The sequence below is a fragment of the Onychomys torridus genome, chromosome 5 (genome assembly GCF_903995425.1).
Source record: "Onychomys torridus chromosome 5, mOncTor1.1, whole genome shotgun sequence".
Taxonomy (NCBI): Eukaryota; Metazoa; Chordata; class Mammalia; order Rodentia; family Cricetidae; genus Onychomys; species Onychomys torridus.
The window spans coordinates 94272512-94300149 of record NC_050447.1 but is presented as its reverse complement, the minus strand read 5'-3'; the positions used below and the strand labels follow the sequence as shown (position 1 = coordinate 94300149).

At 42.0% G+C, this 27638-nt stretch overlaps 1 protein-coding gene and 1 gene segment (V, D, J or C); both read right to left on the bottom strand.

The window, feature by feature from the left end:
- Positions 1-1477: 1477 nt before the first annotated feature.
- Positions 1478-1965, bottom strand: LOC118584618. The segment is given in 2 exon segments: positions 1478-1818; positions 1923-1965. Coding segments are annotated over 2 exon segments (384 nt in total).
- A 20708-nt stretch (positions 1966-22673) lies between these two features.
- Amph (amphiphysin) overlaps positions 22674-27638 on the bottom strand; it is a 194274-nt gene continuing 189309 nt past the window's right edge. For both annotated transcript variants that reach the window (XM_036186752.1, XM_036186753.1), the window contains exon 21: positions 22674-23857. In XM_036186752.1, coding sequence (XP_036042645.1) covers positions 23750-23857 — 108 coding nt within the window. In that variant the 3' untranslated portion in view covers positions 22674-23749. The remainder of the gene's footprint in view (positions 23858-27638) is intronic.

Here is a 27638-nt window from a genome sequence, read left to right as displayed (position 1 = left end):
GGGTGTTGGGTAGAGTACACATATGCTCATGCAATGACTGGCAGTGCTTTATACCAATAGTAAATGATACTTAAGACTATGAAATGAAAACATATTTTGTTTAATAATCATGAAATCATGAACAGATTCCCAACAAATCTTGTAATCTCCTTAATTATATATTAATTAATTTTATATCCTGATGTATGACTTAGTGTGGTATCCATTCTCCTTTTCCGTGTGTTTTTCAGTTCAGTTATGTACTACTCATCATGTGATCATTCAACAGAATCCTTAGCTATATTTATTGAGGGAAAAACAATAATTTGATGGGTATTACAGGTATTGGCTTGGTGTGTCAAAATATAGGTTGGCTTTGAGAGGAGCTTTAGATTTATTTATTTAAAACAGAGCATACCTGTTTCTGGGATGAATTTCAGTTTGCGTGTCAAATAAAGTTTATGGGAGGCCATTGGGAGAGACTGAATTCTGGTTCTATGGGACCAACATGCTAACCTGAAATGAAGGTTCTGTGTCTCCAAAACAAATCAAAGCTTGTTTAGTTTTCCAGGAACGGAGGAGAGAACTAGTAGCCAAAGAAATAAGCCAACTTTCCAACAATCCCTAAAGATAATAACAGCAGCAAGGGAATCCACAAGAGAATTAGTCCACCTGAGGTGGCACAGTAACCAGCATCCTCTGCTTTAACCCAAGCAACAACAGTAGCCAGATGCTGACAGTTTCTCTGAGAAATGTGCTGTCTACTGTTAAGCTCACTCTGCTATGCAAATGTCAACATCGATGTCTCCTCCAGCAGAGCCCCATCTGTTCTGTAGATTGGAAACCTTTGTTCCTGAGCCCCTAAAAGAAGCCAATTATATCTTTGAAATTCAGTGTGTTTGAGTTGTGTTCATTGAGTAGACAAAATAGTTGGCTTATTTACATGTATTGTCCTGGACTATCATTCACACAAACAATAGTATGGATGCTATGGTGATGGAAAAATCAGTTTGTTCAAAAGATATTGAATATACATCATCATGAAGTCTTCAGAAAGCCCAAAGTTGTTATTCTATCATTTCTCACACTATAAGGAATGAAAAAAATGTTTGTTTTGTGTCATGATCACATATGTGGATCAACTTAAGTAGCATTCTCCAAATGCTCTTCTATGTAAATATGTTGTGACAAATATCAGTCCTAAGCAAACTTCTATATCTTAGACTGCCACCTGGATGGGCCTCCAACAGTCCCTAAGAGACTTGAAAGCATTATATTTTCAGCCAAGGGTTCTTGGTCAAGGATCAGAGATGGTAGTTTGGTCTGTAGAAATGCCTAGTGGTACTGTTAGGGACCAGCATAGAGCTGGCCAGAGAGAAATGGGATGGATACAAGGTGAAGGATAAGGCATGGCGCCCAGAATTTCCTTTTCAGAGTAGAGAAGGTAAGAGGGGAGCTGGTCTGTCTTGTGTACTAGGAACAGCTGCAAGCTAATGTTTCAGTACAGAGAAGGGCAAGGCTGAATCATTGTGCCAGCCCAGCTGGCACAGTAATACAAACCAGAATCGGATTCTTCCACATTCCGAAGTACAAATTTGTAAGTCTTGTCTGTGCCTTCATAAACATGGTACTTCTTTGAACTGAGTCCACCATCCACCACAGTTTGGGAAGTGATGAAGTTATAGTAGAGAAGGTACCGTGGGGCCCTCCGCTCCTGGAATTGGTACCAGTGGATATAATTGTTTGTATCGTGAATATCACAAGTGAATATAACAGAGGATCCCACAGGCCTGGTGATTGACATTATTCTTTCTTCCAAGTTGGAGGATGTTTGTCTGCCTACAGTGGTAACAGCAACAGAGTGAGAATAGGAAGTCACCATCATGGCTTCCCACTAAAAACCATGAAATCTCATAAGCATGAAATCTCATAAGCTTACTTACCCGCAGGCAAGAAAGCTAGAAGAAGGGACAGAACCCCCAGCATGCCTTCTGCTCTGTGGACTGGGAAAGGCTAGGTGCCTGCCGCAAAAACCCCTCTTAAACACGGATCCCTAAAATGGCAATTCAAAGCTGGTCTTGCTGACTGAGTCACAGGCAGAAAGACTCAGGCTGAAGAGTTCTTTCAGAATCATGCAGCTGTCCAAAGAGAAGGAGTGGGTGTCTAGGAGAGGCTGTACCTCTCTGCCTCTGTGTGTTCATTTAGCACCCTCTTGAGGTGACTGAGAGCAGGTACTAGTCAAAGAAGTTAGTAACCTGGAGAGAAAAGAACCCGAGCAGGCTCAGCACAGACGCATTGGGAGACAGATTTCTGGATCAAATTGCCTGCCCCACTGTGCAAATTCCTGAAACTCAGACCCTCCATATATGAATATTGCTGTGATCTTGTTCTGAGAAAAGTCATCTTTGCAACACACCGAGTGGACTTTGAAGCAACCACGAACAGCAACTCTGATAAGGCTTGAATCTGGTATGTTAAAAGAAACTAGAATCAATTATGATAGAAAGGTCCAGCACTGGCACAAGAAACCCCAAGACCAAGTTCTCAGCACAAAGATTTATTTACCCCAGAAGGACAAAGGCTGGAGGGAATAAGAGACAAAGACAGGCCACGGAGGACAAAGGAGAAGGAGAAGGCCATAGGAACCCATGAGAGGGGGGAAGGGATATTTGTCCTGGAGAGCTGCCTCAGGATAGGGAGGAGACAGACATGGCCTGCGGGCAAACAGCAGTTTATAAAGTGGAAACCCCATGTTAGGTTGAGGTGTTTCATTTTGATTGGACCGGTTAATTAGAGCAGTCACAAGGGGACTTTTGATTGCTGGACCTTGGTAGTCAGTCTCAGGAGGAAGAGGTGTCCAAATCTAACAGGTTTGGGTTTTTCTGTTATTGTTGGTTGGTTGGTTTTTTGTTTTGTTTTGTTTTGTCTTTTGTTTGTTTGTTTTTTTGAGACAAGAGTTTCTCCATGTAGTTTTGTGCCTGTCCTGGAGCTCGTGCTATAGACCAGGCTGGCCTTGAACTCACAGAGATCCATTTGGCTCTGCCTCCCAAGTGTTGTGATTGATGAAAGGCGTGTGCCACCATTGCCCAGCTAATCTAACAGTTTTCAGCAGGGCAGAGGGGATGGGGGAAAGGTAAGGCCTGCCAGAACCATGTTTCTCAGGCTCAGGCCTGCTAGAATCCCTTCAGTGATGGCTACCTCTGGCCCTCTGTTAATCCCACTGAGGGAAAATAAGACCACTACCACAGTTTAAAGTCAAATTTGAAAAACTTTAATTAAATGCTGGCCACGTGGATGGGCTCCAGCTTCGTCCATTCCCAGGTTCCCAGGAAATGGCCCAGAGTCAAGTATGGCAAGGGCTTAAGAAGGAAACCCATAATTCATTGCATTTCCCATTAGGGGCATGTTATGCCCAGATCACAGAGACACCCAAAAAGACCACCACAGAGACCAAATCCTGCATGTAAAAGGAAAGAGCCTTTATTCTCTTCAAGCTTTGAGCTTGGTTCCTCTGTCTGTCTGACACAGTGGTGAGAGCAGAGAGCCCTGAGCTCAGGTGGGGCAGAGTTGTAAATCACAGCAGAGGTTGGGGTGAGGGAATTTCCAGAGTTCAGGATTCTGATTGGCTGACAATTGTCTTGGGGTATCTGTAAAACAAAAATAGTGTGTACTAGACTCAGGGATGTCTGGCCACCTTATCTAATGGTTGGAATGTTTGGGATGTCAGGTACTTTCCCATCCCTGGGTGGTGTCAGCTTAAGGCTCTTCCCGGATCTGGGTGTTGCCTGCTGGTAAGCCTGTCACAGAAGCTGTGTCTAGGCCCCTAAGCCTGTCATGGCAGCTGTATGGTCAAGCTGTTTGGGGGCCCCTCCACATAGCTTGTTATCTCTCAGAATTTTATGAACTATCTATCTGTCCTTGGGCAAGGGGCTTCCAGATCAGAGGCATTTTTGTTTCGTGGATTTCTTAGGCATAGTAACTAAAACTTAAAATATAACTTTGGCTCTCACACCTTCCCAAAGGAATAGGGGTGTGTGTGTGTGTGTGTGTGTGTGTGTGTGTGTGTGTGTGTGTATACACGTGTGCGCATGTGCATAAATTAACTTATTAAAAACCTCATGCTGGGCATAATGGGTATGACAGTAATCCTACTTTCAAGAAGTCTGATACAGGTGTTTTGCAAGCTGGAAACCAGCTTGAGCTACATAATAAATTCAAGGTCAGTCTACGAAACCTTGCAAGACACTGTCTCAAAATAAAATGTGAAAGGACAGTTAGGGATATATCTCAGTGGTAGAACATGTGCCTGATATATGCAAGGCCCTGGGATTAAACAACAACAACAAAAACCAAAAAAAAAAAAAAAGTAAAAGACATATGGAGCCAGAGAAATGGCTCAGTGGTTAGGAGCACTTCCTACTCTTGCAGAAGAATTGGGTTCAATTTTCCACACCTACACAGATGTTCACAAATACCTCTAACTCCAGTTAAAGGGAATATCATGCAGATTCTTGTACACATATGTTGCCCATGCGTACACTCACACACACAAACATAAAATAAATAAATAAATATTTTTGTCTGGTGAATAACATTCTTTTATTTTTATTTTTTATATTAACATAATTTTTATTGATTCTTTGGGAATTCCACACCATACACCCCAATCCCACTCCTTTCCCAGTTCTCCCATGTCTGCCTTCCACCCTTGTAGCTCCCTCCAAAAAGAAAATTTAAAAAAAAGAAAAATGATAAAGGAAAGAAAGAAAAACCACTTTGTTCCTCCTTTCTGGCCTCTCCATCACATATTCACTTGTCATAGTGGCCTTGGGAGCACTATGTGTCACACAGGATAGATACCCTTTTGCCCAAAAGCTTTACTTGCAAGTGTTCATTGTGTAGTGTGTTCTTGGTCAGGTTCAGGGCTCCTGGCTTCTGGTACACCATCAATTCTGGACCCTCACTGAAACTTCTCTTGGATATCCTACTATTGCCCTAAGTCATGGAGATCCTGCAGCTATGGTTCCACAGGGTTAGTCCCTTCAGATACTCTAGCAAGTCATAGATTGAGTAGATATTGGGGTGGGCCAACTCAAAACCCTGGATGTGGACTTGGGTGGTATCTGAGTTGGTCAGTCTTGGCCTGCACTGGGACAACACAGCCCCACTTCACCCACATGCTCCCCAACCCCCAACCCCCCACCGTGCCTCAGGAGAGGATCAGGCATAGCTGTCCCTTGCCCACATCTCTGGGGCCAGCTCTTTTGCATGAATGACTGACTAGGGGTGGGACCAGCTCTTCCACGTGCAGGGCTCACTCTCCCATTGCAGTGGCCAGTGAGGGAGAAGGCAGTTTTCCCAGGGTCACCGATGGTCTCTAGGCCAGCTCTCCTGGGCCCATGGCACTGGGCCCAGTTCTCCCAGTGGGGATAGGACCAGATTTCTAGTGCTCAGGCCACTGGGCCAGCTCTCCCATGGCCGCCAGTGGTAACATGGGCCATGGACATTATCACAGACCCTGTGGTAGGATCATGGACCCAGACATGGCCCTTGGCTGCAGCTCAGGCACAGATGTCACCATGGCAGCACAGGCCACTCAGATTAGTATGGCCCCGGTGGCAGCATGGCCCCTGGACATTAACGGTGGGGGCCCAGACCATGGGCCTCCATATGGCCTCATGTATTATCACAACCACGGACATCTACACAGACCCCAGGCCACAGATTCAGACATGGCCCTCGGCAATAGCAAGCCTGGACATCACATGCCCTCAAGTGGCAGTATAGGCTACCCATGTCAGCCTGTTCCTCACTGCCTCCACATCTTCAGTTCCTCTTCTCTCCAGGGTGCAGGAACCATTCTGCCCACCTTCTCTCCCATTTCTCCACCACATACCTGTTCATCGTAGTGGTACCCACTCACCAGGGCTGCTTGGCTCTGGGCAGGCTGGTGATAAAAGAATAATTTTAAAGGCTTGTGATTAAATGTAGGACAATGCCTATCCTGGTCTCCCTTTGGCCTCTATTAGGTAATTCACTTTCAGATACAATGAAAGCTAAGCAAACAGAAAGCTTGTGGTCAATTGCTTTGTCTCTGGCCTTCAGATCCAAAGTGCAAGGATGTGAAGCTGCCTTAGAAGCTGTTCTGAAATCAGAGGCTTGACTCGGGGTGGAAATGCATACATAGGATAACATTGTAGGTTCTCACAAGTCTACTGTCCTGTAGGCTGGAAGGCCCTTGCTAGGATAGAAAGCTCAGAATTAAAACTAAGGAAGAAGAAAATTGCTATCAACCAGAGTGAAAAGGATATTCTTTAAAAAAAAAAGAAGTCAGAAAAGGAATTCATTCCACCAGAACCATACAAACAACAGCAATGGAGAAAGGCCAATACCAGAGTTTTATAATAGAAATATCCACAGAACACAATGGACAACCCATAAAGGTATTTACAAGTACATGTGGGGTTGAAAGCATTCAGATCAGCAAGGAAATACCGCTCATTCATTCACTGTTCTTTTGTGGAATATTGTTAAATTGTTACCTTAACATATACAAAAAATATTTAAGTGTAATAAAGTTGAAAGCAGAAAGCATTGACAAGTTTCACTTACATTACAAAATAGGCCTTTTCTATTGCTAATATCAAAAACAAAATTCTCTGGTATATAGAATTCATATAATAAATAAATGAATAACTAAATAAAGGTCAGATGTCTAAAACAAAGGAAAAAAGCAGAATTTGTAAAGAAAAATATTAGATTTTATTAAAAGTAATGTTATAATTTCTATCCAAGGGTGGTAAAAAGAATCATTAAAGATAAGTCTTTAAACCCATTGATAAGGTTTAGCTCTGAAATAAAGGATAAATGCACAGACCAGTGAACCATGAACATACCACAAAAGAACTGGAAAGGAATACAAAAAGTCAATGCAGTAGAGAAGAAATGTATGTGATCAATAAACTGTAAAGTAATGTTGGATGTCATCGGAGACACAAAACTTCCAAATGACTTAACAATTCTCACTTCATGTAGCATGCTGGCCTCAAAACCAGAGATCCTCCTGCCTCTGTCTCCCAAGTGCTGGGATTGAAGGCATTTGCTACCGGACCTGGCTTCCTCAACAGGACTTGGTAATGATTAAGTGAATTAATACATGAGAAGTGTTCAGCACATTTACTACCAGAAGTCTCTGTATTTGTCATTCATCATTATTGCCACCACTGCTGTAGTTACCCTTATATAAAAACTGCTACAGATGTACCAGTAACACAAACCTAAATACTAAGTGAATATCCCCCAAAGAGGAAGATGACAGTTGACGTCTGGAATAATGAAACTCGAGTCTTCTCTCTCACTCTGTATAAAAATCAACTCCAAATAGATCAAGGACCTCAATATAAAACCTGAAAGATAGGAACTTAAGAGTTAAAAAGTAGAGAATACATTTCAAGATGTAGATGCAGGTAAAGACTTCTTGATGTTAAATGAGTGAAGAGGTGACCTACACAATGGAGAAATCATTTGCCAGGTACACATCTGATGGAGGATTTACAACTAGAATATAGGAAGGACTAAAAAAGTTCACGAAAGATGTGGAGTTTTTAAGAAAGGTATTGATTAGTAGTACCCAGATTAGGTGGGTAATGCTATTCTTAGAAGTTATGTTCAATTCAATTGAATGTTATAAGGTGCAGTTGAAAATCTTTGTACCAGGTGTATGATACCTCTCTGTGTGTTGTTGGTCAGGAAGTCCATAAAAGCCCCCAGACAGTATAGGACACTGCCATTGTTCTTGCTTATTCACTATAGATAGATGGGAAAATGCTATTTCTGAAGACATCACATACTTTGGTTGCAGAACATAGAGGAATCAATCTGTAGCCAACCACAAAATCTTTGTCTCGGCCGGTTAGTTCGTATATAGTAGAGCCTGAATGATCCATACACATTGCTATGGAAGAATTGTCCTCAATGGTTGTGTTTGTTACTTTTACACTGCTGTGATGAAACAGCATGACCAAGGCAGTTTATAGAAGAAAGAGTTTATCTGGGCTTACTGTCCCAGCAGGGTGCCAATGATGTCAGAACAGAGGCATGGTAGCTGGAGCCTGAAGCTCAGAACTTCCATCTTGAACCTCAAACAAGAAGCAGAGAGAATGGAAATGGCATGGAGCTTTGAACCTCAAAGCCTGCCACCAATGACATACTTCCTTCAGCAAGCCTCACCTTTTAAACTTACTCAAACAGTTCTAGCAACTGGAGACCAAATATTCAAATGCCTGGGACTATGAAAGATATCTCATTAAAACCAGTACATTGCACTCCCTGACCCCCATAGTCCTGTGCCCATATATAATGCAAAAAGCCATTTAGTGCAAATTCAAAAGTCCCCATAGCCTTATACAATCTCAATACTGTTTAAAAGTTTAAAGTCCAAAGTCTCCTCTGAGACTAAAGGCAATTTCCTAACTACAACCTCCTTTAAAAACCCTAAGAAGATGCATGGATTGCCCTGGGAAGGGGAGATAGATAAGATCTCCTGAGTAAATTGAGGGTGAAGGGGGGCAATAGAGGGTAGGGGATGGGGGATGAGAACATAAGGAAACAGAATAGTCAAGCTGGAACAGGGACAGAGTGGGAGAGCAATTGAAGAGATACCATGATAGAGGGAGACGTCATAGGGATAGGGAAAAACCAAGTGCTAGGGAAGTTCCCAGGAATCCACAGGATGACCCTAGCAATAGTGGAGAGGGTGCCTAAACTGGCTTACCCCAGTAATCAGATGGGTGAATACCCTAACTCTCATCATGGAGCCTTCACCCAGTAAGTGATGGAAGCAGATGCAGAGATCCAAAGCCAAGCCAAGCCAAGCACCAGGCTGAGCTCCAGGAGGCCAGTCGAAGAGAAAGAAGATCATGATGGGGAAACCTACAGAGATAACCAAACCACACTAATAGGAACCCATGAACTTTAGACCAACAGCTGTGGAGCCTCCATGGAACTGGACTAGGTTCTCTGCATAAGTGAGACAGTTGTGTAGCTTGATCTGCTTAAGGGGCCTCCTGGCAGTGGGATCAGGATCCATCCCTGGTGCATGAACTGGCTTTTTGGACACCTTGCACAGCCTTGATTCAGGGAGAGGTGCCTGACCTGCCTCAACTGAGTGTACCAGGCTCTGCTGACTCCCCATGAGAGGCCTTACCTTGCCTGAAGTGGGAATGAGGGGTGGGTTGTGGAGGGAAGGCTGAGGGGCAGAAGGAGGGAAGAGAAGGGGATCTTCTTAATTTTTCTTAATTAAAAATATGTAGAAGTCTGTGTATACATATAAATACATAGTTTAAATAAAATTCTCTCATCTAGGCTAACAATGCTCTATCCAAAAGCTAAATAACATGTAAGGAAAACTCCAACACCAGGTAGTCATCTCTGGAAACGTACATTTAGGTAGCATTGTACAGATTGAGTATATTATATTTAAAAATATATCTGTATACACAACAATTGTTGAAAAAAGAGGCCAAGAATTTGGAAGAGAAAAAGGTTGGGATATATGAGAGGGTTTGAAAAGGGGGAAATAAATTTAAAAAATTTCAATATGACATATAATGAGTTTAGTGAAAATATATGAAATATAATTTAAATTAATTTTCTATAAATTTTTATTTTTAACTATTCACTCGGGGGAGGGAATAGAAAAAAGCAATAACAATTTCTCAGTCATGTTCATGTCTAGCATTTACACTGCCATATTTAAAAATTATTTCTCAGAAAAACTCCTAGGGCTAAATCAGAAACAGGTAACCCCAGAACTGAGACTCCAGTATACAAGACAAAACTAGGGCATTTAGTTACCTGACATTGAAGAAGCCATCAGACCATTGAGATCATGTGAAAGGCATGGATGCCAATTCTAAGGCATTTAGTTACTTGACGTTGAAGAAGCCATCAGACCGTTGAGATCATGTCAAAGGCATGGATGCCAATTACATTGGCATATACTGTCCTTTTCATCAACTCCCTTCCCTCTATCATCTAGAGTCTTCAGAGTCAAAATTTATTCCAGGTTGGTGCAAAATGAATTGTAACTTGGGGCTGTGAATTTTAAATCATTGCAACTAGACTCAAGCACATCTTCATTAATCAAAATAAGAACCATTACCATCAACACATTTTTTCCAATGAGAAATGAAATAAATCTGTTTATTCCTGTACTATAAAACACTGTCCTTTGAAACTGATAAACTTGTGGAAAACATTTCCTTCATCTTGCTGGTTATGGAAACACTTTCCTGGCAAAAGTCTAGATACTTCAGAAAGTGGTAGTTGGTTAATTAGATGTCAGATGAAAATGGCAGGATGAAGCAATGGGTAGCTCAATTCTTTCAACTTTTGAAACTTTGTCTGTGCTATGGGTGTTTGAGTGCTGTGGAGAACTGGGCTCTTTCTGTTGACTGATGTTGCCTGCAGGCACTGAGGGTTTGTGTGTGTCTCCGACTTGCTGAGTATACGTTTTGCTTGTAGTTATTTGGCAGTGACTCAGAAAGGTGTCAGGATCAGACCATCAGCAGACCACCAAACAGTAACTGTGATCTGTTTTTGATGCAAGTCTGGCTTTGGGAAGTGCTCTGGATTCTTTTCTGGTCTAACTACTGACTGTGCCTATTGTCATAGACAGCCTACTTTTCCTTTCACTTCCTAACCCTACCAAGAAATGGTTTGTTGTTCTGTAGAATAAGAGAAGATGACAATTGTTTCTCTTTCTTTTTCTTTCAGTCAGTTCATGAGATGTCTATTTGTCAAGCTTCTTCAACTTTCTAGCATGTATCACCTACTGAACACCCATTGACTGGTTCCTGCCCTTTGTGTAGTAGCAAGAAGACCTGCCTTCACGATTGCTCTCAATTGGCCACTGACTCTCATCTTTTTAAGGCTCTGTGTCCTCTGAACAACTTCTTGAAGTAGCCGCAGTGTAGATTGTAGTTCCTGGGCCAAAGGAATTATTGATTCTGTGAATCATTTTCATTGCTTTATGATACATTTTGAACTCAAATGAGAAATTCCTTCACATTTTCTTTTTGTTTAGTATCATTTCTATACCATCAAATTAATGCAACATATAGAAAGAACTAAGTCACTTGTAGAAAAAAGTCAGAAGTATGTGTTAAAGTGATGCATGACTTGGTGACGTAGCCACATTTATCATTATCTTGGGTTGGTCAGGTTCGGTGGGGCCTTTTTCACAATGAACATTTGCTGTTGCCCGGGCATAGTCCCCACTTGTGTCCTCACATGTATTGTCTGTGAACTCCACTGTAATCCCAGGGGGGAATCACTTGGCAAAGGGGAGAGAGAGGTGCAGAATGGAAGCAGAGAAGCCACGTTTTTATTCTACTTTGAGTTACTTATCAGGGATCTGCCAGGATCTGCAGGCCCAGAAGAAGAGTCAGTGTTTTCATCAAATGCAGCTTCTGAGTTCCCCATAGTGTGTATCTGTATTCTAAGAACTGATTCCCAACCCCACCTCAGCAAAGAGAAGTGACTCTCACGCAGTTTTCCAGGCTCTGCAAGTCCAGAAACTCATTAGATTCCCAAGGCCCCTTCCCACAGTAACAACTGCTGCAGAGAGACTGAAGTTGCTTGCAGTTTGTGCGGAGAGCTCATGGAGGTAGGTTTTGGAATCACCTCCTGTGAGGCTCCTTCAATATCTCCGACTCACACACTAAATTATAATCGCTCTCTGCTGTCTGACTTGCTGCCTCTGCCTTCCCTCCCTCTCTGAGTCTGTTTCCCGTTCTTGCACATCATTCCTTTCTTGTGTCTTTTTAATCTCTCTCTATCTCTCTCTCTCTCTCTCTCTCTCTCTCTCTCTCTCTCTCTCTCTCTCTCTCTGTCTTCCTGTCATGGTATCTTTCTACATTCTAGTGTAATCACATCTGTCATGGCCTCCATTGCCCCCATTGTCTTTTCTGTTCCCTGCGCCCCCCACTCCTCTTCTAGTTTCTCTGAACTACTGGTTTCTGTTTTCAGTTGTGTCTTGGAGTCGTCCTCTCTATGTCAACTTTTCTCTGCTCTCTCCTCCCCTGTTGCCTATGAATTGGAGGCTCTAAGTCTGGCCAGTCCCTCTGATAGGTCCAAATTTGCCAAGTGACATACTTTTGCTTTTCCTGGTAATTGTACAGGTCAAATATCAACAGAGCTGAATCACTATCATGATAGAATTGTAAAAATAAACATTGCCTTGAGGAGCAGGTTATAGTAAAGACATTAATTTTCTATTTCAGGTTCTATGAGATGCTACCTAGCCATGATACAGAAATTAGTCTTTTTACTGTGAATTATTATAATTATTGCATTCCCATGGTTTCATGACCTGTAAGTAGGTGTCTGATCTCCCTGCATAATGAGGATCATTAATGTTTGTAGCTAGTTCCTGGGACCATATACATCAGGATTCAGAGTACTCATCACAAAGTCTGAAACATAATAGACATTTATTTAGTGGGAAGTATTATATTCAGTGGGAAGTCATCATAATATAATTTTGGAGATTATCATAAGGGTATCAGTGAAGCTAAATTATGAATTATCTCTATAGAAGATTTAAAAAGAACTGCCCTTAACAGACCTTTCATATTGTCAGTCTGGGCTGGGTCATGGGCAGGAACAGAGACTAACAAACCATTACTGACCTAAGGACGGAATCAGGAGTTGATAGTGGAGGAGACAGGAGAGGAGGATCCTAGCTCATGTCTGCACCTGTGCAGCAGTTAGTGTCTGCTGGTTCTCAGGCTGCAGTAGCAACCCCTGCCAGTGTGAGCAGTCTGGGCCAGACACCATGTCCAGGGAAGCTCAGTGTGTCCTGGAAACTTTAGCCAAAGCTCTACTTCCTGGTCACTGGATCCATATGTGCACAAGGATGTCAGGGAGCCATCAGTTCTGATCAAACTGCCTCAGGCTACATGGCTGTCACACTACACAGTCAGGCTGTGAGGCTCACCCAGAAAGGGCAGCCAATAGTGTGATCCACATGGGGGACAGGGACTTCTCAAGATGGAAATTCTGCAAGGACACTTTAGAGAGCTTAACTGAAAACCTAAAATTCTTTCAACAGAGTTGTTTTGAAAAACAGAATGGCCAATCAAGTCCAAGTGCTGCCACTTAGAAGAGTGTGTTCTTGGGAAAGTCACCATCATGAGCAATAACTTTCCTCTTTTGCACATGATGTCCTGGGGACTGAGTCAGCTTATTGGTGTTAAAATAAATAGGTTAGTTTTAGGGATAATTTAAAATTTTACAACCTTTTAATCCTTATAATAATCCTTCAGGGGAGATAAAACTGCATTTGCCAGGTAGGAGAATTGGATTTTAGGAAGCTCTACCTGCTCAAGGTCACTTAAGACCCAAGAAGACTCAGACTAAATACAAGCCCAGCAAGTTCCCAAGCAGAAGCTGCTGTCATTTAACATGTAAAGAATTTGGTATAGACAGAACTTCCATCCTGAACTAGACAGTATAAGGGAATGATGTGAAAACATTTTCAGAAACTTAAAAAAATAATGCTCAGATGTCACTAAAGAACATGGGGTATTCTCAAATCATTTAGTCAATTTTAGGAGCCGATAAAAGTGGTAGACATTTCCTCCAACATTTCAGTAGTTAATGGCACTTTTTGAAGAACTAATTCTTGGCCCGCTAAATTATAACAGACACTCTTTAGGACATATCTACCCTTTCCTAGCAAGAGTAGAGTTGGTGTTACCTGTTGCAATTTTTCTGATGAAGTTCAGGCTTAGACTGTTTAAGGAACTAAATCATTGATGCTATGTACCTCTCAAGGAGCACACAGAGAGTTTGAAAAGGGGGCTGGAGAGATGGCTCTGGGGTAAAGCACTTGCCATACATGTGTGAGGACATGAGTTTGAACCCCAGTAACCTAGTAATGTTGGGTGTAGCACATACTTTATCTGTAACCCCAGTGCTGGCAGAGCAAGATGGAAGCAGAGGTAGAATCTCCAGAAACTCAGAGGTGAGCTAGCCTGGCATATGTGGAGGAGAACGACAAAGGGTCTTTGTTTCTAACAAAGTAGAAGGATCAACACCCAAGTTTGTCCACTAACTTGACACACGCTTTGGCAAGCGTGTCTACACCCCCCCCCACACACACACAAACATGCACACACATACAAACATATCACATATATACCACACACACACAAACATGCACACATATACAAACACATACACACATCATACACACACACCAAAACAAAACAAAAAATTAAAAATAAAAGGAATTTGAAGGAGCCACTCAGTCTACTGAGCCTGTTTCCTGAGTAAACTACTTGGTTGTTTATGATTCAGAATTAATTATCCTTGCCACATTTCAAAATAAGAAAACATTATAGTGATCTACTTTTTCTAAGTTTTTGAATGTGTGCTTCCTCCTTTAAAGAAAGTGTTTGATTGCTTTATTTATACACACCGATTTCTGGCACCCTCTCCTGGCCATAGTAGGTATAGCATCACACTGTGTTCCCATATTGAGGCTCCACTCCAGAAAAGGGTAAATTCTAAGAGCAGACAGGTCCCAATCTCTCCCCTGGTGCACACCATGGGCTTAGTTCAGAGAACCTCCTTTGCACACTCTCTACTTTCCAAACTTCAAAAGTGAGAGAAGTGGTTGATGTTTTTTTTCTTCCAGCTTAAAATTTTGTGACTCTGGTTTGAATAGATGGTCCTATACTGAAATAGGTGTGATAAGATGAAAAAGGGAAGAGTTTATCATTTCAATTTTGATTCAACAATAATGTATATTGCTTTTATTCTCTTGACTAGACAGAGTAGGATTGTTAAGAAAACCACATGGGCTTTCTCTCTCTTCCAGTCCAGCAGGATGCCCAAAGAACAGAAGTCCAAGGGGAAGAAGGTGGTCCTGGCCCCCAGAATTGTGAAGAAACAGGAGGCCAAAAAGGTGATAAATCCTTTGTTTAAGAAAAAAATCTAAGAAATTCAACATTGAGCAGGACATCCAGCCCAAAAGAGATCTCACTCGCTTTCTCAAATGGCCCCACTATATCAGGCTACAGTGGCAAAGGTTCATTCTCCATAAGTGGCTCAAAGTACCTCGTGCCATTAACCCATTCCCCCAGGCCCTGGACCTGCAAATAGCTACCCAGCTGCTCAAGTCTGCCCACAGCAGCTACAGGCCAGAGACAAAGCAGGAGCAGTCAGACCCTGGCCCATGCTGAGAAGAAAGCACTGGCAAAGGGCATATCCCACCTAAGAGACTACCTGTCCTTCGAGTAGGGTCAATACAGCACCACCTTGGCAGAGAACAAGAAGGCTGAGCTGGTGGTAGTTGCCCACAAAATAGACCTCATTGAGCTGGTGGTCTTCTGCTTGCCCTGTGTCAAAAGATGGGGTCCCCTACTGCATCATCAAGGGTGGGGCATCTGGTTCACAGGAACACATGCACCACTGTTGCCTTCACACAGGTTAGAAAAGGGTGCCCTAGCTAAGCTGGTGGAAGCTATTAAGACCAAGGGCAATGACAGATACAAGATTTACCACCACTGGGGAGGCAATGTACTGAGTCCTAAATCTGTGACTTGCATTGCCAAGCTGGAAAAAGTGAAGAGCAAAGAACTCTCCACTAAACCAAGTTAAATGTATATTACTACATTTTCTGTGCATAAATATAATTACAAAATTTAAAAGAAAAGAAAACCACATAGGATATATAGTGTCTGAATAATTGGTGGTTTAGCTACCTAGACTGGTCACTACTGAAGGTGAGCAACCCTAGCAGACTTGTTTTAGACCATTAGGATGGTGTGGTGATATATTATGTACCCTAATAAAGCTTGCCTTGAGGATCAGAGGACAGAGCCAGCCACTAGATTAGACATAGAGGCCAGACAGTGGTGGCACACATCCTTAATTCTATCACTTGGGAGGCAGAGATCTGTATGGATCTCCTTAACTTCAAGGTCACACCAGAAACAGAGCTAGGCAGTGGTGGCACATACCTTTAATCCCAGTACAGGGACTCACACACACTTTTAATCCCAGGAAGTGATATCTGGGCAGAGGAAGGTATATAAGGTGTAAGGAAACAGGAACTCACTCTTTAGCCTGAGGATTTTGTAGAGGTAAGAACTAGGGGCCGGCTGTTCTGCTTCTCTGATCTTTCAGCTTTCCCCCTGATATCTGGCTCTGGTTTTCTTTTTATTATAAGACCTTTTAAGATTCATGTTACAGGATGGCAATGCTCAGAATCGCCCAGGGAAGGCTAGAAAACTGAGTTGTGCAGAGCTAACTCACATGCTTGTGTACACACACTTGAACCCACACATCACACACATAGACAAGTGAAGCACACAGCAGAAGGTGAGTTGTGCTGAACCTTACTGGTGTTTGGTTCTAGCCTGCCTAGAAAGTGAAAAAGAAGACCCTTCAGTGAAATAGTGAAACTGGTTTGGAATATTCAGAACAGGCCATTTGTTGGCATCATCTCAGTAGGATTCAACCTTGTTTAACATTCTATTTATTTATTCATTTATTTATTTGTTTGTTTTATATTTATTTATTTAATTAATTTTTCTATGGAGCTGAGGACTGAACCCAGGGCCTTGCGCTTGCTAGGCAAGCGCTCTACCACTGAGCTAAATCCCCAACCTCTGTTTAACATTTTAAATGTTTTAATGTTTGAGTTCTAAGAACCAGCAAGACTGTCAACTGCAACTCACTGCAACCTGTAACAGGAAAACACGATGGTCGGCTATGATTTGGATGCTAAAAACAGGCTCTTATCTTTTCTCTCTTGTTCATGCGACTGAGCTACTAAAGATTCCAATCATTGTCCAAATCCAGTGTCCTTCATTGTCCTCATTCCAGGACAATACTTCAATCATCTCAGAAAAGAGGTGTGACAAATTCCCAAGATGAGTGTTCAGTGGTCAGAGCCACCTAAATGGTCCTTGACAGCTAGTTATTCAGATTTCCCAAAGAAAGAGGAAAAAGTCACATTTTCTACAACCGCCAAAGAAAATTCACTTTATGCTGGTTTCAATGTATGAGCTGAAACCACTCTCTGTGACTGAGGAGGACTATGGGTATCTAAGTCTCAAAGCTTGATGTCCAGGCATGGTGGGGTATACCTGTAGGCCCAGCTACTTTGGAGGCTGAGGTATGAGGAAGGCAAGTCCAAGGTCTACCTAGCCTCTATGCTGAGTCTACCAGGAGCAACTTAAGATTCCCTCAAAATGAAAGTAATTTAAAATATGTCTGGGATATATCTCAGAGGTAGAGTGCTTGCTCTAATGCCTGAGTTCAATTCCCATTACTGAAAAACAATGAAAATTATTTAAACACGAGTTTTTGAATGGGTTATCCAGAAATTAGTAACATACCTTGTGCAATTGCTGGTGCTGTTTTCGACCTTAGATCTCCTGTTTTCCTGGCATTTCTGAATGGTGGCATGCTGTCCTTACTGATCCATGCCAGCATCATGGCAGAGTGTACATCTCTGTTAGCCATTGCATTTGTCTTCTCTCCATTCCTCTCTCTTCCTGTGCACCCCATCTAATACATTTGCTGCATGTCCCTGGAGAGGCTGTTAGCTGTGCAAATGGCCCAGCGCTTTGTAATTGTGCATTTTACCTACTCGAGCGGCACATTCTTCCCTCCTGAGTCAGGTGCTCACACTCCTGTTACACCTGGTTTGGTGCTCTGATCTGTTTCTCTTGCTCCACAGCTGGCTTCGCTGAGTACTATTCACGAAGCTTCCCAGGGTTAGGGTTTTTGCTGTCACTACCCATGTTGTAACCTTCATGGGCCCCCTTTCTGGGAACTCAGTCCTAGGATTGCTGGTCAAGGGGAACACACACATGCCCTTATGCATACACACACACACACACACACACACACACACACACACACACACACACTTTCACAAAGTACTGCCAGTGTGTGGTGGTAGAAATCTTTAATTTTCGCCACTATGTATTAAGAAAGCTCTGATTCGTTACCAGATGCTGATTGGTCATTAGGAAATCGGCGTGTGCCCTGCCAGGTCTCCTTCAGAATCCTGGCTATTCACGTCCTTTATGTATAGCAAGAAGGAAAAGGGTTAGAGGGGAGGTAGTCCTCTGAGGTTACACATCCCGGTATTGCTGTTTACTGATTACGTGGCCGTGCTCAAAATTTCCTGTTTGTAATGAGTGATATTAATGATTACATCATAGTTTTGAGAGGATCGAGTGATTTCAAACACAGAACATTTAGAGAACCTGGCAAAACAAAACATTATATTCAGTACGTATGCCAATTAATCAAAAATACATACCTGAACAAATACAAGCAAGAAGCCATTAATATAAATTATTCTAAGGGTAATTCTCAGAATTCCTTCTCAGATGAGTGGTTTGTGTGTTATCTGTCAATCCTTTGTGAGTCTCAGATGTAACAAGTGTATCAAGCTGCTTGCCATCTGTATCACTTCATTAAATGAAGCTTTCTAGTCAAACCCTTTCAGTTATTTTGACCATACACTTGGTAGGCTTTGGAGTTTTATTTAATATTGCTCTCCAGTGTGACAGAATTACCTTATATTTCTCTTATATTTAATTTCAGATATCCTGGAATGCTGCCCTTGGGATGTTTCTGCACTTTTCTGAACAAATTGATTGGAGCTATGCCTTCTGTTTACTCACTCAGCACACTCACGAGTGAACACAGGGCGGGGGTGGAGAATATGAAGCTGGGGTAAACAGCATATCAGTCAGTGTGGGAGACAAAAGGCGGGAAACATTCATGCACACTCTCCATTGAGTCAGAAGTTTAAGTGGGTGAAAGCATAGGATTGAACAGGTGGAGAGTCCTTTACTTCAGAGTGAGACATGAGCTGTGTTCTGGGGTGGCAGGGAGAAGAGTCCAGGCAATAGAAAAGGGGCATTCCAGAGAGACTGCAGCATGGTGGGCAAAATTGTAGCATGTATTGTTTTAGGGGATACAGGGTGAGGCAGTGAGGAGACTCCTATGAGGGAAGCAGAGAGGAAATACTGGTGAGGATGGGGGGGTCTCTGAAGGCCAAGCAGTGGCACTGGGATACCAATGTCTCACAGTCTCCAGAAGATACTCACTGCTGTCCCATGGGTATGAGAAGCAATGGTAAAGAGAGGAGCGTTAGTGTGCTGGCATTTTGTTCTGCAGATGAAGTGAATTGAGAAGAGAGGCACACTGGGAAGGCAGCAGGTACAAAATCACCTCTAGCTGTGGGGACATGCCTACAGGGTCAGGTAATAGAAAGTATGGCATGACACTTTGAAGGGCAGAGACAACAGGATGTACATGTTTTTGAGGAAATGAAGCACAGAGGAAGCTCCAAATTCAGCAGGTCTAGGATTCAGCCATGTGCTTAGAAAAGGTGGAAGTCTCATAGAGTAACTATACAAAAGTTATAGAGAGCAACTCAAGCTTAGAAGGAGCTTGACGCTGTTGAGTGACCATGCAAATATATGGAGTTAGAAGCAACAGCAGGACCCTCTGGAGGGTCAGTCCTTAGACAGCAGGGCTACAAACTGAAGGGCATTGCTATCTCCTGATTTAGGGCCCCATTCCCGGCTCCCTCAGAAAGGAGGGAGACAAGCACAGAAAACCAGAAAGGGAAAAGTCAGGGAGACGTAGGACAAGTGGACTTTGTATCCTGGAATCTTAGGAAGAGAGTGGAAATGTTTGATGGTATCAGATGCCACAGAAATCACATGGTGGTCAGAAATGGTGAAGATAAGGCAATGTGAGAGTTCTACAATATTTATTGATGGGGAGAGGGTACACCGGTATCATCCCTGTGGCAAAGTACTTACAGACAAGATGCTCCCACACTCAACTGAACTTACATAATTTTGTGATGCACAAGGATAGATTTCTCAAGAGCTAAATACAGACATATCCATAGATGCTGCAGGGAGGCAAAAATAACTCACAACTCCACTTGACGTTCAAGCATTGGACAACCTGAGTGTTTGACCTGAGATTGTAAGGGTCTGGGCTTTAGGAAACTAACACAGAATTTAAGTTTCCTTTGAAAAAAGCTTTAGGATCTTTCTCTCAGTTTGCATAGATTTAAGAGTTGTGTCACAATTACCTTTTAAACTGTAAAAGTCATTAAGCTATCTTGAAAAAGTATAACCAATGGCTCAAAATATTTGAGTAGACTGCTCATTTTTTTTTCATGCATTTGAATGTATGATGCTTTTGAACTTGCTCATCCCCTTGCTTTGTGCTAGGATAAAGAGAGTTGGTCTTAGTCAGATCATTCTCAGGTTAATGTTTTAGGTTAAGAAAATCTCAAATCAAGGCTGAGTCGGGAAAAAGAGCGTCTCCAGGTTGAACGAAACCATATGGCTCTCAGTTGTCTAACTTTGCCAAGAGACTGTCATTGTCTTCCCCATGAAGCTATGAAATGTCTATTTACTTGAGGCCCAAGAAAAGGTAACAATTCTAGGAAGACAATAGTTACTACCACATGAGAAACAACCTGATGTGCCCTCCTTCAAAGTCTGGCACACAGCATTAATGAGGATTTTCTCTCAACTCTGAGTAAAAATCAGAGGGCGGATTTTAGTTGAGATGCTCAGAAAACACTAGTAGAGTACTCGGATGGTCACTTTGATGACTGGTGTATCTCTAGAGCATCACGGTGCTCAGTCACACAGTCTGTGTGAAATAAAGGGCTGAACCTTAGGCATCATCAAATTCTTCATTTCACTCTCATGTGTTTGGAGTTTCCCCAAGGTATTTTCTTTAATGGACCATCTGAACACAGTGTGGAATCATGATGAGATTTTTCTAACGACCCAATCCAAGGCTTCCATGTGTTTTAAAAGGGCATTCCGAACAATGAATCTTCACACTCTACCCAACAGATGTTATCATCATGGTTTTCTTGTTGACTCAAAAGCTTCTCTAGCTTTGACAGACAGAATCTTGTTGGTAGTGTTACAGCAGCATAGTGCAGGGAGCTTTTCCTGTCCAGAGGAACAGTTTAACCTGAGATGCCATTGGAAGTTTAAAACAGCAAAGGATGTTGTAGTTATCAACACCACACAGGTTAATTGAGTAAAGTTCTAGCATGGATCCAGGTTGGTGTCCATGTCATGATGACCACAGGCTTTCTCTATCTGATTCTTAAAGATGTGCAAATTTGCATGCCATTGGGTTTGAAAGAGGAGGTAAAAGATCAAGTTGCTTAAACATAGCTTCCTGTATCCCAGCCACGTGGGATAAGATATAGGTATAAACTCACCAATACATAATCAAATGATGTGCACAGGTTGGGTTCACCACAGTGGTAGCCATGGAAGCTTCTGAAACCGCTACCAACTCCCTAGAAAACCCACTAGAAACAAAGAATGTTCGCTGTATGCAAGAGCAGTTTCTGTAGTATGGGACTAGTACACTGTCTCCCATTCATCCCTTTTCAGGATGTTGGGAATTCTTGGATCTTGTCAGTTTCTGAAACAGTCTAATTACTTGCATTTAGTATTCCAAAAATAAAAAGTAATTTAAATAAGGATTAAACAATTAAAAGCATGTTGTTTTGGATGTACTTAGTAGGGTCACCTAGGTACATTCATCCAGGAAGTTCAAGGCAAAATTTATCTGATCCACATCCTGTTATGTTATGTCCTGTGTCAGATTACAGTGGAATTTCAGAGTAACTACTTCTAGAGATGCGGCAACTAGCTTTGCTCAGTTTAGATACATGCTATTATTAATGCTATCTGGAGAAATAGGGATGCAAATATACTGCCTAGCATTTGCAAGGGTCAGAGTTTAATACCAAACACAGCATATAACAAAACCAAAGCAAAGAATGCAGCCCCCTGTTTGTTCTGTCACTTTTCAACACTCCACACACTCTCATGTCAAAAGTGATTTCCTTTAGAAGGTTCATCTTACTGCATTTTGCTTGATTAATTCCCTAAAAAGTTGCTGGATAGTGGCATTTTATGTTCTTGCCACCAGACTAGCATCCAAATGACGAAGCCTCCCTGTAAAGGATCTCTTGAGAAAACAATGGGTCAATAGAAATTTCCCTGTTAATACTTAAAAAACAAACCAATAAACCCCAGTGATCTATCAGGAGAATTTGAAGCATAAAAAAGAAATACATTCATGCATATTCTTGATCAGTGTATACTGTATGCAGAGCTCTCTTAGTAGAAATTTCTCAAAATGAAATGTGTTTGTATGATGAATTCTCTTCTAGTTACAATGGCTCCATGAGTTGATTTTTCTATTCTGTCTGATCTAATATTTTTTATGTACTTATAAACATAAAAAATGCCAGAAAGAAAAGTGACCAAAAATGAAGCTGTCGTGAGGCGATTATGAGTCATACGGTTGCCAGTGATTCACAGGCTGAGTGTCCACAGCCAACAATAGAAGTGGGGGTCTCCCCACAGCTGTTATTTGCGCTCTAGTAATTGCTGGTTCCCAGGAAGCACTGAGTGTCCAGCAATGACTGGGATGGAGGGATGGTGAAGTAAGGCAGGACCATGGAGCACAACCCAGAGGTGTGGAACAAGCACATGTCTGCACAAATAACAACTCCAACATCAATTGTTTCAAGTAGCATGTCCAACTGGAACAAGACTTCAGAATGAAAAAACAGTCGTGAAAAAGAATCAGTGTAACTTGGAGATTACCAAAGGTTTATTTGGAATGCCACAGCACTGAGAACAGAACTATTACAGGTGGTTTGTGATACAGCATACATCACCTCTTTCATTCTAGAGTGATCTGTGAAGATGAGTTGCATAAATATAACGTGGAAGTATATAGGAGCTTTTGTAAATAGGTTCTTTTGCCCCCTCATCCAGCCAATCGCATAAAGGCAGAAGTGAAGACTGCGTAGTTGCTGGTCCAGATCTAAGTTGTATCTGGCCTCGGCAGCTGAGCAGCTACACAACCAGGCCCTGCTCTCTCCAAAGGGGCAGCAGCATGGACGCACTATCTGTTAATATCATCCTGAAAACATCACACAACACACACAGACACTGTCAACTGTTTTGGCAATGGGATGAGTGGTTTTGCCTCAAGGCAAAACTGCAGCTGTAATGCCAGAAGACGGAATAAGAGCAATGCGTGTATCAATGACACTTAGGGAGGCGGAGAGCTGCAGTGGAAAGCGGAGGAGTCAACTATGCATATGTAGCCGTCTGCATATACATAGGTCCAGCAGGCATGGGGATTAGCTTGTGGGACTGTATGTCCATACATATGTGTAGAGCGGTGACTGTAAAAGACTGTTAAGAAGGTTTGCAGCAGTTTAGTTTTGAACACAGTAAACTTGAAAGGGAAAACGAGCAGGTGCTCACACGGGGCAAGGGAGTAAGAGGATGTCTCACTACAGGATAACTCATTACATCTGCAGGGCAGCCACTTGACATCACACACTTGATGCAAAGAAGTCAGAGTCTGGTCTGGAGAAAGCTACTTTAGACTTGGGGGAGGGGAATCAAGTACCAGTGTCCACAGTTAGACGAAGCACACATAGACCTCTATTGAACACAGGGAACAAAATAAGGACTTGCTCCTTGACTTGCTATTTCCCCCTCTTCTTATGGTTTTTGCATACATGCTCTATTGATCTGTCTTCCCAAGCCTCATGTGGCACCAGTCTGTCAATCATTATGAGGGTAGTAGCATTTCCTGAAGGTTTAAAACCCAGTCATGTGACTCTTTTGCAACATCTGCAGCCCTACTCCAGGCGCCTGGTGAAGTTCTCCGGAAAGAGGCCTTTGTAAGCGGCCAGGTCTCTGTACTGAAGCCAGTCCGACTCCTTCACCCCCACCAACCAGCCTGCGTCCTGCAAGACAAGAACAGGGTTTCAGAGTACAGAAAACTAGGGCACAGCCATAGTGCTGAGAACTTTGCTAACAACCCATGTGTGCAGCCACATGACACAACACTTCTATAAAACACTGCAAAATGTTGAAGCTGACAAAAATAATGAATAAATAATTCAGTTTAGGTTATGTATTATTGTACATAGTTCACTTAATGTTAATTTTAACATTCTAATTTGAAGTTATAGGTTGTGAAGAAAAAGGGATCTCACATGAAAACACAGAGTACAAGGAACACAACCAATTGTCTTGGGTGGGCCACAGTGGACTAAGGATTGAGGAAACAATCCTTGGTGCCAAATGGAGTCAAACATTCTAAAGTTGTTAGGTTAGAATATACTGCTGACATGGCCATGACATCTGGTGTTATATCCTGAGCCACTTTCTTACGGGGAAGAATTGCCCCACAGCACACACCACACAGCCCCACCAAAGACTGGCACAGGGCTCATCACCACTGGGCGCTGCCTAGTGCTGCTTGATACTGCTGTTGCTGCTCTTGTGCCTGATGCTTCTTGTTCCTGTGGATGACAGGGGAATCGGATGCTGTGGCATTCCTGCTGCAGATGCATGTTCTTTCTAAGTGAGCTTTGTTTCACTCCTAGGTGCTATCATGTAAAAAAAGACATTTAGCTGGATAGCCACCTACAGACAATTGCAACAACTGTGAAGTGCAAGCTGCTCTCTGCCCTTGGCCTCCAGAAAGAAAGGAACATGGAAAGATACATCTATGCGGACAGCAGTGGGAATCTTTATTATGTTAACTAAGGCAGGGAAGAGAGCCCACTTACAATGAGGAATGGCCAGATTTAATCTGAATCAATCCTCCACGAAGCTCAAGAACATCTGATAAGAAGAGGTCTCAAAAATTAAATAAACTGCTGGACATATTCCCTTTGATATCATCTGAGACTATAAATTGATGCTCCTTATATAGAGACAAGAAATATAAGTACTTAGACAGGCCAATTTTTGAAGAGAGGGAAAAAAAACCTACAAAAATAACAGAGGAAAAAAATGCCCCAATAAACTGACTGATGGTACTCTTGTTGATGAAGAAAGGTGCCCTCCTTAAAATTTATGGTGTCACACATGTGAAGGACAAAGTTATACCGAAAGTAAGAAATGATAAGTAAACTTTTCAAGCCTTTAGCTATGCATATGAAAGGTCAGTTCCCTCCCACATGTCTTGATTGGATTTATTTACAGTGAGTCAAAACCTAATGAGGCCAAATAGAGCTGGGCATTTTAAAATTATTTCAATAGAGAACAAAAAGATAAGAAGCAACATCCACAAACCCATAATGAAGATATGTTAGAACATATTACTCTGAAATACAACTTTAACTATAATGTGAAGGACATTAGGCAGTATAAATCTTTAGTTGAGGAACACTAAATTTTAATGGTTGAAAATATATGGTAGAGAAGAATTTCCCATTTTGGTTATGGTGGAACAGCTAATATTGGATAAATGCTGTTACATAGAGTAAGTACTCAGATAACTATGTATATGGGTGTGAATATATGGATCTAATACATAGCCAAATGTTGTAAAGTATAACTATAAAATATGAGAAGTTTATCTATAGTGAAGTGGGCATAGAGCATGTGCAGAGCTAGCTGAAGGCACCAAGAGCGACAAAAAGCAAGCAGAGCATGGAAGATATTTAGCCCTTGAATGCAGAGAATCGCTGTGGGTAAGAACAGGTTAACGCAGCTTTTCCGCAAGGACTGTCCTCATTCTGTGTGCTGCAGGGTTGTAGACTGTGAGGTCACAAGAGCAGCTTTATACTAATGGGCAAGGAAGCTCTTGGAGGAAGGAAGTCCTCAAGGACCCAGAGACAACTTTCCTTAAGTCCTAGGCTGCATCTCTAAATGAGAGGTCAAGAATAGGAGAAAACCACCAGCAAGATGGCTGACAATGGCAGAGAGAGTCTTAGCGCTGCCAGTAAAGGGTGAGTTTGGAGGCTAAATCCTGAGTGGGGCTGGAGAGTTGCCTCGGGGGTTCAGAGTGTGAACGCTTGCAAGCACCAGAGTTCAGTTCCAAGTACCCAAGTCGGGTTCTTAGAATTCACATCTCACCACATAGAACCACCTGCAACTCCAACCTAGGGCATTTGACACCTAGACTTCCTAGGCACCTGCCTCATGTATGTGCACATATCCCCACACAGCTACATATGCATACATGAAGTTTAAAATAGAAATAAGTCTTAAGAAATAATGCTTACCAAGTTAGGAAAGTTAATAAGACACTACACTACAGGTTTTCTATGGACAACTACCCTAAAAATGCCTTATGTTTGAGAGGTAGGAATCTGTCCTAGGGCCAAGAATTTATGAAAAATCTATGGGTACACATTTGAAGAAAATACAAAACAGTCTTCAACAAATTTAGGTTAATAAGTTAGTAATTTAAGTGCCTGTTGGAATGAAAATAAACAGTCTCCAGATACAGAAAAAAAATCCAGCTCTCTACAATGTACTATACACTTATTGTGTCTAGTGTCAATAAAAATGTTATCAGGTGCAGGGACGAAATCAGTAAAATATGCCCCACAGACAAAAGGCAATGGATAGAAATATGCTCTGGTGTCATACAACTTTTGAATTATCAGTTAAAAATACTAAATTGATGATTATAAATTTGTTCAAGTATCTAATTTGGAAGACAGTGATTATGAAACAGAAACTAGATAAAAGGACCAGACAGAAATGGCAGAACTGTGTAGTGTAGTGCTGGAATCAGGGTAGCCACTGCATAGACCTAACAACACAGAGCAGCAAGAGAGATTCCTCTATAGGCCCCAACCTGATCACCATAGTGAAAGATAGACCGATTAAAAGAGAACAGACTGTTAGGCATCAGCCTTGAACATAATATAATTAGAAATTCAGAAACAGAGAACAAAAGAAGGGGTAGGGAAACAATTAAAGAAATAGTATTTGATAGTTTTCCATATAAAATATAAAATAAAATGTTATGAGTCAAAGAAGCAAACTGAGTCTCAAGTATGAAAACACACACACACACACACACACAGATACACACACACACACACAGATACACACAGATACACACACAGATACACACAGATACACACACACACAGAGATACACACACAGATACACACAGATACACACACACACAGAGATACACACACAGATACACACAGATACACACACACAGAGATACACACAGATACACACACAGACACACACACACAGATACACACACAGACACACACAACCAGAGATACACACATAGACACACACAGACACACACAGATACACAGACACACACACAGATACACACACAGACACACACAGCACACACATACACAGATACACACAGACACACACAGATATACACACACAGATACACACAGACACACACACAGATACACACAGACACACACACAGACACACAGATACACACACAGACACACACAGCACACACACACACAGATACACACAGACACACACAGATATACACACACACAGATACACACAGACACACACACAGATACACACAGACACACACACAGACACACAGATACACACACAGACACACACAGCACACACACACAGATACACACAGACACACACAGATATACACACACACAGATACACACAGACACACACACAGATACACACAGAAACACACACAGACACACAGATACACACACACAGATACACACACACAGATACACAGAGATACACAGACACACACACAGA